Here is a 15,300-nt window from a genome sequence, read left to right on the forward strand (position 1 = left end):
ATATAAATTACAAAAATAACTAAATTTCTTTAAACTCTTTACATTTCCGCCAATAGATAATATTTAATTTTAAAAAATAATATAAAAAATTGACATGTTTTAAATGGAATTTAATTTTATTATTTTTTTGTTATACAAATAGAAATTTAAAAAAAAATTTACCAAACTATGTTGCTTACATGAAAAATAAAGTGCTTTTTTACTTCATTTGTAGGGGGGATCATAGCGGTTTATACAGCAGATTCAGGTGAAGGTCATTCAATCGAATAATATGATCATTTGAAAGCCTCTGCGTATCTTGCTTTATTATCCAAACAGTATTCAGGAACTTAAGAACCGAAATAGTCATTTGAAATTCTAGATATAACTAAAGTTTTGAAAGAAAATTAACCTAGTTTGACTTCGAAAAAATCGAAAGGAAAATAGGTTCTGTTATTGTTGAACTTCACGTGATACGTTTGTTCTTGAGAAAGTTTTAATTAATGAATTACACTTATAAGTTACGAATATTAACATTTTTTTGTTTGAAGTCATCACTTATTAATATTTTACTAAGCGTGTTTTTCATGTATAAAATGCGATAATATTAGTGGTAACGTTACCGAGGTCAAATCGGTTTAAACTGAGGATTCAATGGTCAACAAAGTATTATTGTATGTTCAAATGGTGTAACGCTCGCAAACAGGACTGCGCAGTAGTCCAGCAAGACTAATTTAAATTCTTCTATTATCCAAGGTAAATTTTAGTATCAGAAATATTTTTACTAGGTAGATATTTTATGACCAAATTTTTTTTAAGGTCTTTGGATAAACTGTATAGATATTTCATCGGCATAAAGACACTTTAAAATATAATTAATAAAGCATAATGATAACACATTTAAATAATTTGTTTTTTAGAGTTATTTCAGTACTAATAGTTCTATGATTAGTTTTGAAAATGTGTTATCATAATAAATTTCCCATATGTATAATTCTTAGAACAAATAAATAGTATAATTGTAAATAGTATTTTAATTAAATTATTAAATCATTACAACTAATTGGATTCTAAATAATAAATGTTATTGATGCTGAAAGATTACAAAAATCTATGATATTAATAAGCACCTCAATTTTATATTTTGATATTATATTTAATGAAAAATAGTATAACGAATAATAAGTTATCAATAATACTTTATTTCTGTGGAAAATTTCCATAAATTGAGAATGTTTTTAACAATTTAAAAAAAATTCACTTAAAATCAATAAAGTTTGTTAGTAATAAAACTACGGTACCTAATAAAAAATACTCAAACATTCCAAATGATTTACAGCATCATCTGGACCTAATAGATCAATAAAACCAATCCTGGAGAATAATATTTAATCAATTAAAATCTATCCAAATTACTTTTAAATGACTTCTTAACACCTATCCTTCTATTTCTCTAAATGACATAAATTTTCCTACCAATAATACAGTAAAATACCTAAAAATTACTCAGGACCGTCGAATAACGTGGAAAATGAAACGACTTTCATTAAACTAAGATGCCTCCAATTATCTCATCCTCCATTACTTCGATAAATTTTTATCATGTAAAACAAAATATATGTTTTACGTTGTTATAATTAATTATTTTTTATAATTAAAATAAAATAAAGAACTATTATTATTAATTATAGAATCAAACAAAGTTTTAAAATAATATAATATATATTAATTATAAAAATATTTTCTCAAGCAATGATTAATATCATTTCCACTTTTAACTTCAAAATTTGCAAAGTTTATTTATTACGAAAAAAACTATTTTAGTAAGAAGATTTAGAGTTGATAATTACGAATAAGAAATTTAAGAAAATTATGTCCACGTCACATTTTGAAACTATGAAAAGTATATCAGACACGTTAGTTATTAAACATTAAGTGTTTTCCACAACTACCGCTATTATTGGTTTATAGATGGGTGACAAATCGGGAATTTTAATAGTGATAAAAAATGTCAAAACCCCATTACAGAATACAATGAGATACCAATGCGCTTAAATTCTCATGAATACTCTTGGTTGTTATCTAGTGTCAATGAACTTGAAGGTTGGTTACAATATTACCCCTTTAAAAAATTAAATTAAAAAAATTAAAAATTAAAGAAAATTACTGTGAAATGTGTCAATCTGGAGCAATTGTATGTCTATATTATCATTTTATTTTTACAATATATGGAAGATTTTCGCCAGATTTTATATAAAAATAGAAATAAATAAAATATTTTCAATTTTAATGTCATATACTAATTAGTATGTTTAATAAAAATAAAATTAGATAGATAACGAGAGAAGATTGGAGAAGGAATGAATATGTAAGAAGAAGCATAGAAGGATTGTCGATCGTGGATAAGATAAGAGAAAATAAGCTTGGATTATATTATGAGGATAGAGAAACCGAGAGCTAAAATAACGATTATTGGAATAAACATTGAAAGAGAGAAAGACTGAAGAAGAGGTGATTGGATACAATTGGAAGTGACATAAGAATTTCTGGTATGTATAGATAATGTGATAGATCGTCAAATAGAGGTTTAGGATATCACAAGTATATGGAATAAAAGCGAGGAAGAAGAAGAAGAATATCATAAATTTATAAAAATATTAAGTCAACATAAACATAAGTACAATATCAGTGAATATGGTTAGTGAGACCGTTTGTTACAAAAACTTTTACTAGCATTCCGATATTACTTATGCTTATCGATTTACACAACACGCGAAAGAATATTTAATCGGACGATTGTTAATTTTTGAAAGATTGTCAATCGATCGTTCATAAACCATTCATCAAATATTTTTGGAGCAAATTTCCATTCTACAACAATCGTTAAAGTAACACTAATTATTTATTCTATATCAGTGATATTAAATCTATTCTATTATATATCTATTATTTTTATCTCTAATTTTGGTTAATAAGCTTAATAATGATATATAATTCAATAACTTTGTCTATAGTTAAACATGGGGAATACAGAGAGCAAGTTAAAAAAGAAGTTAATTAATATGTTATGTGACAAATAATTGTGGTGATAAAATAAATGTACCTAAGTGATACAAAATAAGATACGACAAATATTATTGAACTATACCAAAATCTTCATTTTCTTCTATTTGGCCGATTTGATCAATTATTTGATAGTATTATAATAAAACTATTTGATTCAGTGATTGAAAATATATCAAAAACATGTCATTCCTACAGATAATTACAGTTAATCACATTCGAAAAAATATGCATATTAATATTCCTAGAATTTTGTTATTATACTTTATTTTATTATTGTTAATAATGAACTATCAAGTTACAATGTTAAAAATAATCACATTCTGATCTAACTGCGTTTTTTAGTATATTGAGCATTATAATCTAAATTTTATCGAAAATCCGTCATAAGTTAGTAATTGTTAATGTTACGTAAGTAAAGTATTATATAATGAGCTAAAAATACTTAATATATATAATATCATTGTTGTAAATGATTACGTAACTTAAAAATACAATAAGTAACATAAAAACACATATAAACTCAAATCTTAAATTATAATAATAATAATTTTAGAATTATAAACTTTAGTCTTTATTTGAAATTTATTTTTAAAAATTTAGTAACCAAAATCGCGACTGTTAAAGTTCAAGATTTTTAATACTCTTGCCTTAAAATCAAAAAATTATTTTCGATAACATAAAACTTGTATTTATTTATTTAACTGAACGACTAACAAAATTGTTGTGAAACCTTCCTGTAAATAAATGTCTGATTTTGTCACTGAAACCAAGTAAAAATAGATAACGTACATATACGTATGTTGTCATAGAAAAATTATATGTATAATAGTCATAGTTTCTTCTCATATAATATTAAATTTGACATGTAATCACTTAAATTGACTAATAAATTATTCAATTAATTGTTTACTAATTAGACATAAATATTATTTATATTAATTCAACCAAACCTAATCAAACTCAACATTAATAATGTTCAATTTAATATTTTGATTTCTATAAATAATTCTAAAATTACGCTCTCTTATATTTGACTTAAATTTATGTGTATACATAACATTAAATTATGGTTAATTCTCAAATGGCTATATTGTAATTAATGAAATGAATTGCACATAGACAAAGTTTATAAAATAATAAAATAAAAAATACTCTGATTTGACCGTAAAATGTTAATTGTATAAATATCACACAGTACATTGTACATTTCAATAGGGTAAATATAGTTTTAAATCAGTGTATTTAATCTGTTATCGTGATTGAAAATGTTTCACTAATTCCTATCAATAAAAAATATTGCTATATTTTGAATTTTATTTTCATAATTTTTGTAGATGCTATACTTCTTTTTAAATTATTGGTTTTTACAAAGTGATAAAAAAATACAGATATTGGCACCTTACTTTCCCATAAGAACTAATGTTATTTAGATTAGACAACTATTGGCTCTTTTTTAATTGGCACCCTTTTTAAAATTGATTTAGTACCTTTTACAGTTACATAAAGAATTAATTTTTGATAAAAATATAAATCAAAACACTTTTTATTTATTGATAAAATAGCTAAAATTGGCTAATAACTCTATCTCTGCCAATAACTGTACATATTACCCTATTAGGTTTTTTTTTTTTGGAATGAGAATGAAATATAATATCAGATGTGCAAACAACATTTCATCTTGATATTATATTTTGAATTTTAATTATAAAAGATTATATAATTTATTTCATGTTATAAATGAATTTATTCGACGTAAACTATAAAATAGTGGTTTATTAAATGCTAAAATTTTAAAAATCATAAAGCATAGATTCGATACCATTTGATGTTTTTTTTTTATTTTAATACTACGTGACCCTAATTATTTTTTCAATCGTCAAACAACATTAAATATGATAAAACTAACTATAACTAAAATCTATTTCTTAAATAAAATGTTGAAAGTATTTTGTAAAATTAGCTTACATTTTCTTTACTATATTTTCAAGTTGAACTGAAAAAAAAAGTTTATCGATTAAGAACCCAAACCTTAAATTTTTCATACAAGAAAATACAATAATTTATCATAAGGTTAGTCTATTATGTTCCATCAAGGACAAAAGGTCTCATGAAACTTGAATTTAATAACACATAAAAATCCATAATATTAACATATAAATTATTTTATTACATTATAATCAGCTATTTTTTATGTTTCTTAAATATTTAGTATTAAAAATCTATTTCAACATTTATTATCACGGTATGATTATCAATTAATAGACAATGATACCTTTGATGCACTCATTTCTTTATATTTAATACCGGCTTTATTGATGTATACAGAATGATCGGATTAATTGAATTGGCTCGGTATATAACGACTTCTTTCGTGTTATTTATCAATGTATCAAATATAATAATTCTTACTACTATAGAAATTATCACGCGTAGAGTAATTTTTATTCGATTTCTAATTGATTGCGAAATTATCTAGTACGGATTAAGTGATTTATAAATAATTATTATTTAACCTTTTAGACTAACGTATTTCCCACGTATCCGAAAAAACTAGTAATGTAGTACATATAACGATTAAAGAATAAACCAACAGATATTATGTTGTATATATGTTTAATTCTTTTCTAGTAAACCAAAGTAATTCACACTTTGTACTTTAATCATACAATTTCAGAAAAACAAAACTGTTTGTAGAAATGTATTTATAGTAAATCTTATTGAAATATTCTCAATAATTAAAAAGAAAAAACATGTTTATTTATTATGTCTTCGAAAATTTTCACGAAAAATATTTTCAATATTTTATTAAAATAAACTCACATTTTCTGATTTAATTTAAAAATATAATATTTTTTTTAAATGCTTCAATCAATTATTTCTGAAACAAACAATTTGAATTTCCTAGAATAAAAAACAATTAAAAATATATTTAAAACTAAAGTAAATTATAACAACCAATTCTATGAGTATGATTTTTTTACTATAAATATCAATTTACATGTTATTAGAACTGAAATGTAGATATGTATGTGAAAACAGATCAGTATTAGCACCATAGAAATAATTTTTTTTGATTATACATGTCTTAAGATTTGAAAAGTGTAAATAATTTTGTTTCATCATTTTAAAACAAAATTTCACATATTCAAATGGAACTATTAAAATAAATATTTTTTTATTTAAATTATTCGAAACATATGTACACAAGCAATTTTTAATACTTCAAATTCCAAAATATAGTTATTTAAAATTATGGACGAATTCATAAGTTAAATTAACGTTTTTAGTACCTATTTGTATCACTCTTTGATTATATTTTTATACTATCGTTAGAATGATCTCAAAGAACTAAGTTGATATTTATTCTACGGATGTGTCATTTATTTCACAAGCGCAAAAATCTAATTCAACAAGAAGTGCAAGTCTCAATCACTGCTGTTTTTTATCTCATACACGTAATGTATAAAAAAATTAAGAAAATTAAGAAAAGAGATAGAGCCAATCGGTTTTCATACCACAAAAAATTTACAGAAATGGATTTTTTTTTTAAAGAAAGGAACTGATTACTTCATAAAAATATGGTATATTTGTTAAATATGTTTTGATTTCTGTGCGAATAATAAGCACTAGACGATTAAAATTTATGACTGAAGAGAAGTTTACGAATATAGAGTTACTATTTTACTGCAGAAAAAGACACGGGACAATTTTGTAAAAGTTGTATTTGTAAAGCGTTTTAAAGAGTTCAATGAACATTTTAGACTGTAAAAATAATAGAACATACTAATAGATTTTTAATCTACGGGAACTTTTTGAGACAATACATTCGACAGTTAAAGTTATTTAAAATTAAGAAATAAAATTTGAAGAATAAAAATATCAAAAAATTAAAAGTTTAAAGTTCTATATAAAATATTTAACATCAAATTCGGTACAAATCAGTACTTGTGCACCGTACTTGAGATAAATCCGTGCCATCTATTCCGAAAAGCACAATTTATTACTAATTTATTAACACCAAATTTTTAAGAACAAACTACACTAAGATGGTAATTTTTTACCCTGATACAGTGTACCAGTAATACACTGTTCTGTATTGAGTGTGCCGTGCACGAATTCGGACTCTAAATAATGAAAACGCTACAAAAACTGTATATGTTCAATAAATAAATAATTTAATAAAAGTAATTAATTCTAATTAATGACTCACAAAACGAATTGTAGTTTTTATCAAGCCGGTATTATCATAACCTTATCCCACCATTATATATCCCGTAGCGTCAACCTTAATCGTCCCTGCCTACCGGTGTTAAAGTTCAGATAAAATTTGATAAGGTATATAGTTTCTTAGAGTATTGTAGACAATTAAGTATTTTATACTTAATAGAAAATATTATTATTTGTTTCACAATTCGATCAACCTTAGTGTACGGTTAACGTTTATGATATAGTTACTAAACATACAAAAAAAAAAACGTTTACGAGTAATTATGTACTTATATTTTTATAACTACTCAATTTCAAGTTTTTGAATTTATTATTAACTAGAGTACCTACTTATGTGCAAGTGTTTCTTGAAATTTTAATATATATCCAAATCACATTTGAGAATTGAATAGACACGTATAAAGAAATATACATTACACAGGCTACGATTATTCTCAAGTGAAGATTACACATTATTTTATGTGTAAAAAATACTTTCTTTGATATGATTACAAGAAATATAAAGGTATCTATTATGCATTTTTTTCAATATCAAGAAAAAATTTAATACAATTAAATTTTAGTGGTCCATAAATAATTTATTTCATTTAACCCCCAGAAGTAATTATATTTACATTAAATTTTGAGTTTCAAAAACTTTAACTATTCTATTTGTTATTATATTTATTTATGAAGTAAACTATTGTATAACATTTTCTTAATTAACTAATACAGATAATAATAACTTATAATAATTAATTAGTATCATATTTAAATTGATTTGTTAGAATCACAATTTTTTGAAGAAGAATGAGTTAAATTCCTAACTTTTTTTTATAAAAAATAATGTATGGTTTTTCAAACTTTGAATAAAATATATCATAAACTTAAAATGCTTAGCCATTAGACCCCTTAATTACACGCCATTAAATAATACAATAATTTATATTTTTAATTATTATAAAATTAGTTATTATGTACACACCTTTTGTCTTATCTCTATCGCCGACAAAGATTAAAAGAAGTAGACTCAATGTTTTTATAATAAGGAAATATATGTCCTCGTTGCAGGTTTAATACTATGAAAAATTAATATTTTTACTTCAAAGAATTTTTCATCACATTGTTTTATTTCTATTCAAAAAATATAGCAAGGTTAATAATATCGGTTTTTGACGTATAACTTATATCATATATTTATTAATATTACAATATTTATTAATATTACTACTTAAATAGTAATTGATTTTTCAATTTACATCTTTTTTAAATATAAAACCACATTTGATATTATCAAATAAAAATTTGTATTTATTATATTTTTATATATAATAAATAAAAATAAGAAGTTATTTATAACTCTTAATTATAAATCAAATTAATCATAAAGAATACAATACAATTTATTTAAATTACTTTACATAAATTCTAATTAAATGTTCAAATTATAAAAAATGTATAAAACTTTACTTTTTGTGATTATATATTTCAAAAAAAATTGAATAATGATATTTTTTACCTGTGCTCTTCTTGGCCCTTAAAAAAAATAGTAGTACAAATACTGAAATAACACAAAAAATCAATAAACAAAAAAAAAATATTTATTGTTTATAATTTTTATATGAATTCTTTATGGATATTTTACACTGATTCCAAATCTGGCTTCAAATTTTTCCAACCATATGTAGTTTATAAGATAACAACTAATTATTAACTTAGCGATAAGTTAATAAGATACATGATAAAATCATCATAAAAAATCATATATTTATTTTTTTTTTACTATCATAAAATGATTTCATGATTTTTAATAAAATTGTACAAAATTTGGGAGAATTCCATTAAGTTTGATCTTTAAAGTTGAGTTTGAATGTCATTAAAAAAAAAACTGAACTTTCTAGTAAACATTTTTTATAGTGACACCTTCTATATACCTATTTTAATACGTCCACCAATTTATTGCGTACTTTTTATTGTTAATATTAAAAAAAATAAAGATTTATTAAAGAATAAAAAAAAACATAACATAATAATTATGAGCAAAAAAAGCTCACCATAACTTTCAACAAAATATTAGTTGTCACCTGATTTGCAGGTTTGATAAGCGCGTACCCATTGAGCCACCTCTCATTAATATTCTTCTGAAACAATGAAAAACTCATGTCTGTCCATAAATAGTTATTACTATCCGGTAGCTTAATATGTATAAAGTATAAATCAAATATCAAAGCGTATTCAACAAATCGCCTATAAACTTTTTTTTTTAATTATATAAATAAATAATTATATAATTCTCATATGTAAATCTAAGTAAACCATCGCATTTATCATTAAAAAATACAATAAAACCATTATTTTTTTAAAATTTCCAAGATAAGAAAAAATTTATAGTTTTTTATGATAATTTTACTATATAATTATCGCATAGTTACTAATTCTTAATTATTTTAAAAATTACATATGGTAGATAAAATTTAAAGCCAGATTCAAAATCAGCATTAATTTCCATACATAGAATTCATATAAAAATTGTAAACAAGAAAAAGGTCGTTGTTCATTTAGGTATGCACGTAAAAATAAATTAATAAAACACGAGATGAAATTTCTTTTTTTTTTTTGTATCAAATAATTTTCTAAGCTCTAAATTATCATTTAAAAAGTCACAGGTACTTTGAAATTATAGTTATTCAAAACTGAAGATAGTATTCTCATGTGAATTTGGACGAGTAGCTAAAGAAAATATCAAAATTTTTATCATATTCCAAATAAAATATTTACGAGTCTTAATAGGCCAAATTTAAACCCAGAAAGACAGATGAAAGAAAAAGTTATGAAAAAAGAGGCTTGTGTAGAAATTAATTATATGATAAGTACAAGAAAAACTTTAATTGGTATTCCGCTAAGAAAAATTGACTTATTTTTCCTTATAATTTATTCAAATTTTAATCTAGAAAATCACATATTACCGTATTATAGTTGTTACTATAATTAATTATAAACATTTTAAAAGAATTATATAGAACAATACAAACATACTTAACATGAAATGGTTCTTTTAAAGTAAAGCCAAATAAAAATTATTTTTTACGTAAATCCTTATCGTTAGTAATATTTTTGCAATATTAACTGCATTGTTAATTATTCTCAAAGGAAGTACATAGTTCTTAGAAACTGTATAGATAAAAAAAATACAAAGGTAAAATATGTATTTTGTATTGATAAATACGTCATGCTAATAATCAAAAATATGTGACTACGATAAAGTTAACAACGATTGTAAGTCCAAAAACTAAAAAGTAGTTAACATAATATGATTATAAACATAATTTTAAATGGTTTTCCCTATTAAGAACCTTTAAACGAAATGAGTATTTAAAATTTATATTTGATATTAAATATCAAAACGTGCTTTGACGTTTGATATCAATTGATAATATGTACTCTGTTCATATGTGAAAATATAATGAAATATATCTAGATATTAAATAATTGATTTTAAATAATAAAATGAATGATCAATTGTTAAAATAGTAAATCTCGAGACCATAGTTCATTTAACAAGAAAAGTAATTTTGAATAACACATTCATACGTGTATACTAAATTTTTATCTTTTGACCTGTTTTACCTAACCAAAATTTGTAGTAATTAACACACATACATTACAATTTCATTCAAAGGCACCTTGTCTGAATAGACAATTATTTGAACCTTTATTCTACCAAAATCTAACAAATATCATCACTACACGTATAATGTTACTTCAACAAAACTTCAATGAGGAATTAAGTCAGTGTTCAATTGAACATAATAATATCAGTTAAACTAAACTAGGCTCCGGCGGATCCCTTAAAGTAATTCGACAACGGTTACTGTTAAGCTTCTTAATGAAATATATACTTCACAATGTTGTTATTTTATACAGTTGGAATAGATAAAGTTTTTTATTGATAAACATAATACATTGATTATTTTAGTTACTTATTAGTTTAATTCATTCATAAAAATTTTCAAACATTTTTTCAAGTTATGTGGAGCCATAATAAAAATAAAAAAATTCTGAGAAAGCCATAGAACTTTATTTTGATGACACTCAAATAATTTTAAACATTTCAAATTTAAATAGTACAAATATAAATGCCTTAACACTATTTTATTTTATTTATAACAAGTGTATTTTAAAATTGAATTATAGTAATTATAGCATTTATTTACAAATTATTATACTATGTTATATTTTATTAAAATATTATTTTATTTCTCAACAGATTGTAATAATAATGACTAAAACCGATTGATATAACTATTTATATTGGTAATTTTTCAAAAACATAGAACAAAATGGTCGACATTGTCGATAATAAATGTAAGGAGGCTGAAGTAGTTGACGTGGAACATGAAAAATGGAAAAAATTGAACAAATTTTCTAGAGTGAAGTATTTGGTTAATCATATAACCGTTGAACCTTTGCTTGCATCTTTTATTATAGCTAGTGTGCTGGGAGGTTTGACAACACAAAATTTAAATCTTCAAAAAGCATGTCGGGTTAATTTAAATTTGGGCGATGAAATATGTACAGCTCTCAATTATAAAAACAAATCAGATTTCATGCTAAGCCAAGAAAAAAAAGTTCAAGACTTGGTAACAACCATGATAATGTGGCAGTCAATAATTCAACACACAATACCATGTTTGTTTGTCGTATTTATTGGATCGTGGAGCGATAGAACTAACAAGAGGAAACCTATTTTATTATTACCTATTATTGGAGAACTTACAAGAACATTAGGATTAATAGTATGCGTTTATTACTTTTATGAATTGCCTATGGAAGTTGCTGGATTAGTAGAATCTGTGCCCTCTTCTTTATCTGGAGGATGGATGATAATGTTTATGGCTGTTTTTACTTACATTTCGGACGTTACTACTGTAAATACATTTTTTTTTCATTTTAAAGCCATAATTATTTAATTGAACTTTTATTTGTTTCTAGGTAAAAATGAGAACTCTTAGAATAGGTGTGATTAATTTAGCCGTCACAGTAGGCTTACCAATTGGAATCATTCTGTCTGGAATTTTGTTTAAAAAACTTGGTTTCTACGGTGTATACTCGATATGTTCGATTATATATTCGTCGGGAATGATCTACGGTATTTTTTGTATAAAAGATGCACCCAAGAATAAAATGGACGCAGTAACAAATGGACCATGTATTGAAGAAAAAACAAAATCATCTTTTACTGACAAAGTACTAGAGTTTTTTAATGCTAAGCATATTAAAGGAGCATTTACCGTTACTTTCAAGGAAGGAAAATATAATAGAAGAATTAGAGTCATAATGATTATGGCTGTTCTTATGATTCTAATGGGTCCTATGTCAGGTTAGCAAAAATATGATTACATATTCGATTGGTAATAAATTGAATTTGCGTTAAAGTATTATGTGATTTTTCTTCATAATTATAATTAAATAATTAATATTTAGGTGAAATGTCTGTTATGTATTTATCTACTCGCGTACGATTTAATTGGGATGAAGTGCAGTATAGTATTTTTTCAGCATACTTTATGATTATCGGTCTTATAGGTCTGTTGTATTATTCAACTTATACTTACACATTAATTAAACACTTAATTTAAAAAATGTTATATAATTGTTTAAAATTTTTAGGGACGTCATTTTCTTTGTGGGTTTTTAGTCATAAACTAAAAATAGACGATGCATTAATTGCAGCTATGGCATGTTTTAGTAAAATTATTGGATGTACAGTATTTGCATTTGCACAAAATGAGTTTGTGTTTTTTTTGGGTAAGTAAAATTTAATAACTAATATCATTATAATTTTTTTAGCAGTATTAATTTCATTATAAATTTAGGTCCCGTTGTTGAAATTTTCCATGGTGCTGGATCAATTGCTACAAGATCAATGTTTACAAAGCTTGTCGAAGCCAATGAACTTGGTACTAAAACACTTAATATTTATCATCTATAACATTCACAATAATCCTTATAGAGTTTAACAGTAGCCAATACAATAAAACTATAAATTACTTTCTAAGCGTGGGGAAACATAACTTAAAACATTTACTAATACTTATCCAAAAGTAGTTATCGAACAGTCATTTTCATAATTATGTAATTTTTTATTTTATAAGTTAATTTATTACACATTGCCTTTAAAAAAATTAAAGTTGACATTCCCATAAAACGTAAGACAACGAGAATAGAACTATAAGACAAGAAACGATTATGAAAATATTTTATAAATTATTATTTTAAGAGAAATTGATTAGAAAAATACAGACTAATTTACTCCTTTTAATGACATTACATCACCTATTTTAAAGTAATTTTTTGCCAGTCTCTATAACTTATTGCTTAGTATTAAGTTCTTAAAAACCTTAAATTTTTATCTTTAATATCAAAACTAATAATAGTTATATTATATATATATATAATTAACATAATGTTTAAATTGTAATATAAATTATTATTTTTAAACAGTATTGGCTACAAAAGACATTAACGAAAATTTTGTGACCATTTAAGGAAGGAGCTAAAAATTAAATTAATTTTTTTTCGATAACTTAGATAATTTTTTACTTCTTTCATTTAAAATAAGTAAAAAAAATATCATTATTAAATAATAAATGGATTTGATCACAATTTATAAGGGCCAAAGACTCGTATTTTTTTCCATTTTGAGGGTGCTTAACTTCTTTAAGCCAATTCGATTTCCACTAATATCAAAAAATCAATCATTTTTATTATTACTAAAAATATCTTTAAATACAAAAAAATTTAAATATTATGAAATTATAAAACATTAACACATTTTGTTTGTTTATTCTTTAATTAATAAAAAATTTTTTAGGACAAGTATGTGCTGTATTAGGGATTTTTGAAGCCTTTGTACCTTTAATATATGCACCTATGTACAGTTCTTTCTACAGAGCTACCATGCAAACCTTTCCCGGCGCTTTCTTTCTTCTTGGAGGAGGTTTAACAATACCAGCATTTTTCATATTTTTGTAAGTATTTACGTCAAATTTCAATCTGTATTAAGAAATAAAATAAATACTAAGTAAAATTTAAATGATAACAAATTCATTTTAAAAGGTTATAATAGCTTTTTACTAAATAATTGTTTTATTTCTACTAAACTACAGGTGGATGTATAAAGAAAATAAAAAACAAAAAGCAGCACAAGAGGAAGAATTAAAAGAAGAAATGGAACAAAAAAAAAGAATAGAAATATTTGAAGTAATAGATGTTAAACCGCCAAAATTCACTGAAATATCAGAAAAAAAAGGTTTAGACAACACTAACTTCCAAAGTGATGAAAACACGTCAATCAATTGATATATAATTAATTGAATCATATATGACTTAATTTTATTGTTAGTGATGTATATATATATATATATAAATATTTTAAAATTTTGTTTGTATAAAACTTTACTGGTGCATTAGTATAAATAAATTTATAAATTTATCCTATGTAATGTCACACTTTAATTAATTTTCCCAATGATCTACTTATAATTCTTTTATATATTAATTAAAACTATTTTTTATACTTTAGTAATTGTTATTTATTAAATTATTTTAAATTTAATTAATTTTTACATATATATTAATATAATTAACTAAAAACAGATGTATTTGACATTGGTGAATGATTATATTTACCTGTATATATGTATATATCTGTTATAATACAAATTTTATATTTATGAACAGAAAAATTGATAGCAAATGTTTAAAAAATTGTCAATTATTACAAAATGAAACTTTCTTCTTCTTTTCCTTTTAATATGTTTAGTATAATTATGAAAAACAACAGAAATTAATATATATAATTTACAAAATGTGCAAATTAAATTTTATGTAATATCTTATTATATAATAGAATAAGGAAAAAACGCTTTTCTGGGAAAATTACTTAGTGTGCTACGATCTTAATTTTTTTTTTTTCAACGAAAGTACTTGGTCACGAAACTCCGAAAAAATAATTGGTGAAGGTCGGGAAATTTTTACCGCTTGCCC

At 23.4% G+C, this 15,300-nt stretch overlaps 1 protein-coding gene across 2 annotated transcripts; it reads left to right on the plus strand.

Annotated features, from left to right (window-relative positions):
• Positions 1-347: 347 nt before the first annotated feature.
• LOC126904194 (proton-coupled folate transporter-like) lies at positions 348-14,869 on the plus strand. 2 transcript variants are annotated; one of them, XM_050682971.1, is made up of 8 exons: positions 348-735; positions 11,519-12,179; positions 12,244-12,631; positions 12,736-12,837; positions 12,922-13,059; positions 13,128-13,211; positions 14,126-14,282; positions 14,421-14,869. In XM_050682971.1, exons 2-8 carry the CDS (start codon positions 11,592-11,594, stop codon positions 14,611-14,613), a joined length of 1,650 nt encoding a protein of 549 aa, XP_050538928.1. In that variant the 5' UTR covers positions 348-735; positions 11,519-11,591; the 3' UTR covers positions 14,614-14,869. The 2 variants fall into 2 exon arrangements, with proteins under 2 accessions (XP_050538928.1, XP_050538927.1); XM_050682970.1 differs by lacking the exon at positions 348-735 and adding an exon at positions 7,448-7,777.
• The last annotated feature ends 431 nt before the right edge of the window (positions 14,870-15,300 follow it).

The sequence above is a fragment of the Daktulosphaira vitifoliae genome, unplaced genomic scaffold, assembly GCF_025091365.1.
Source record: "Daktulosphaira vitifoliae isolate Bord-2020 unplaced genomic scaffold, ASM2509136v1 Scaffold_4, whole genome shotgun sequence".
Taxonomy (NCBI): domain Eukaryota; kingdom Metazoa; phylum Arthropoda; class Insecta; order Hemiptera; family Phylloxeridae; genus Daktulosphaira; species Daktulosphaira vitifoliae.

Excerpts from the sequence above, each read along its gene's own strand:
- LOC126904194 (XM_050682971.1), top strand. The coding sequence starts at position 11,592 with ATGGTCGACATTGTCGATAATAAATGTAAGGAGGCTGAAGTAGTTGAC. Across the intron at positions 12,632-12,735 it reads TCTAATGGGTCCTATGTCAG|GTGAAATGTCTGTTATGTAT; the intron begins GTTAGCAAAAAT and ends ATTAATATTTAG. Across the intron at positions 13,060-13,127 it reads TGAGTTTGTGTTTTTTTTGG|GTCCCGTTGTTGAAATTTTC; the intron begins GTAAGTAAAATT and ends TTATAAATTTAG.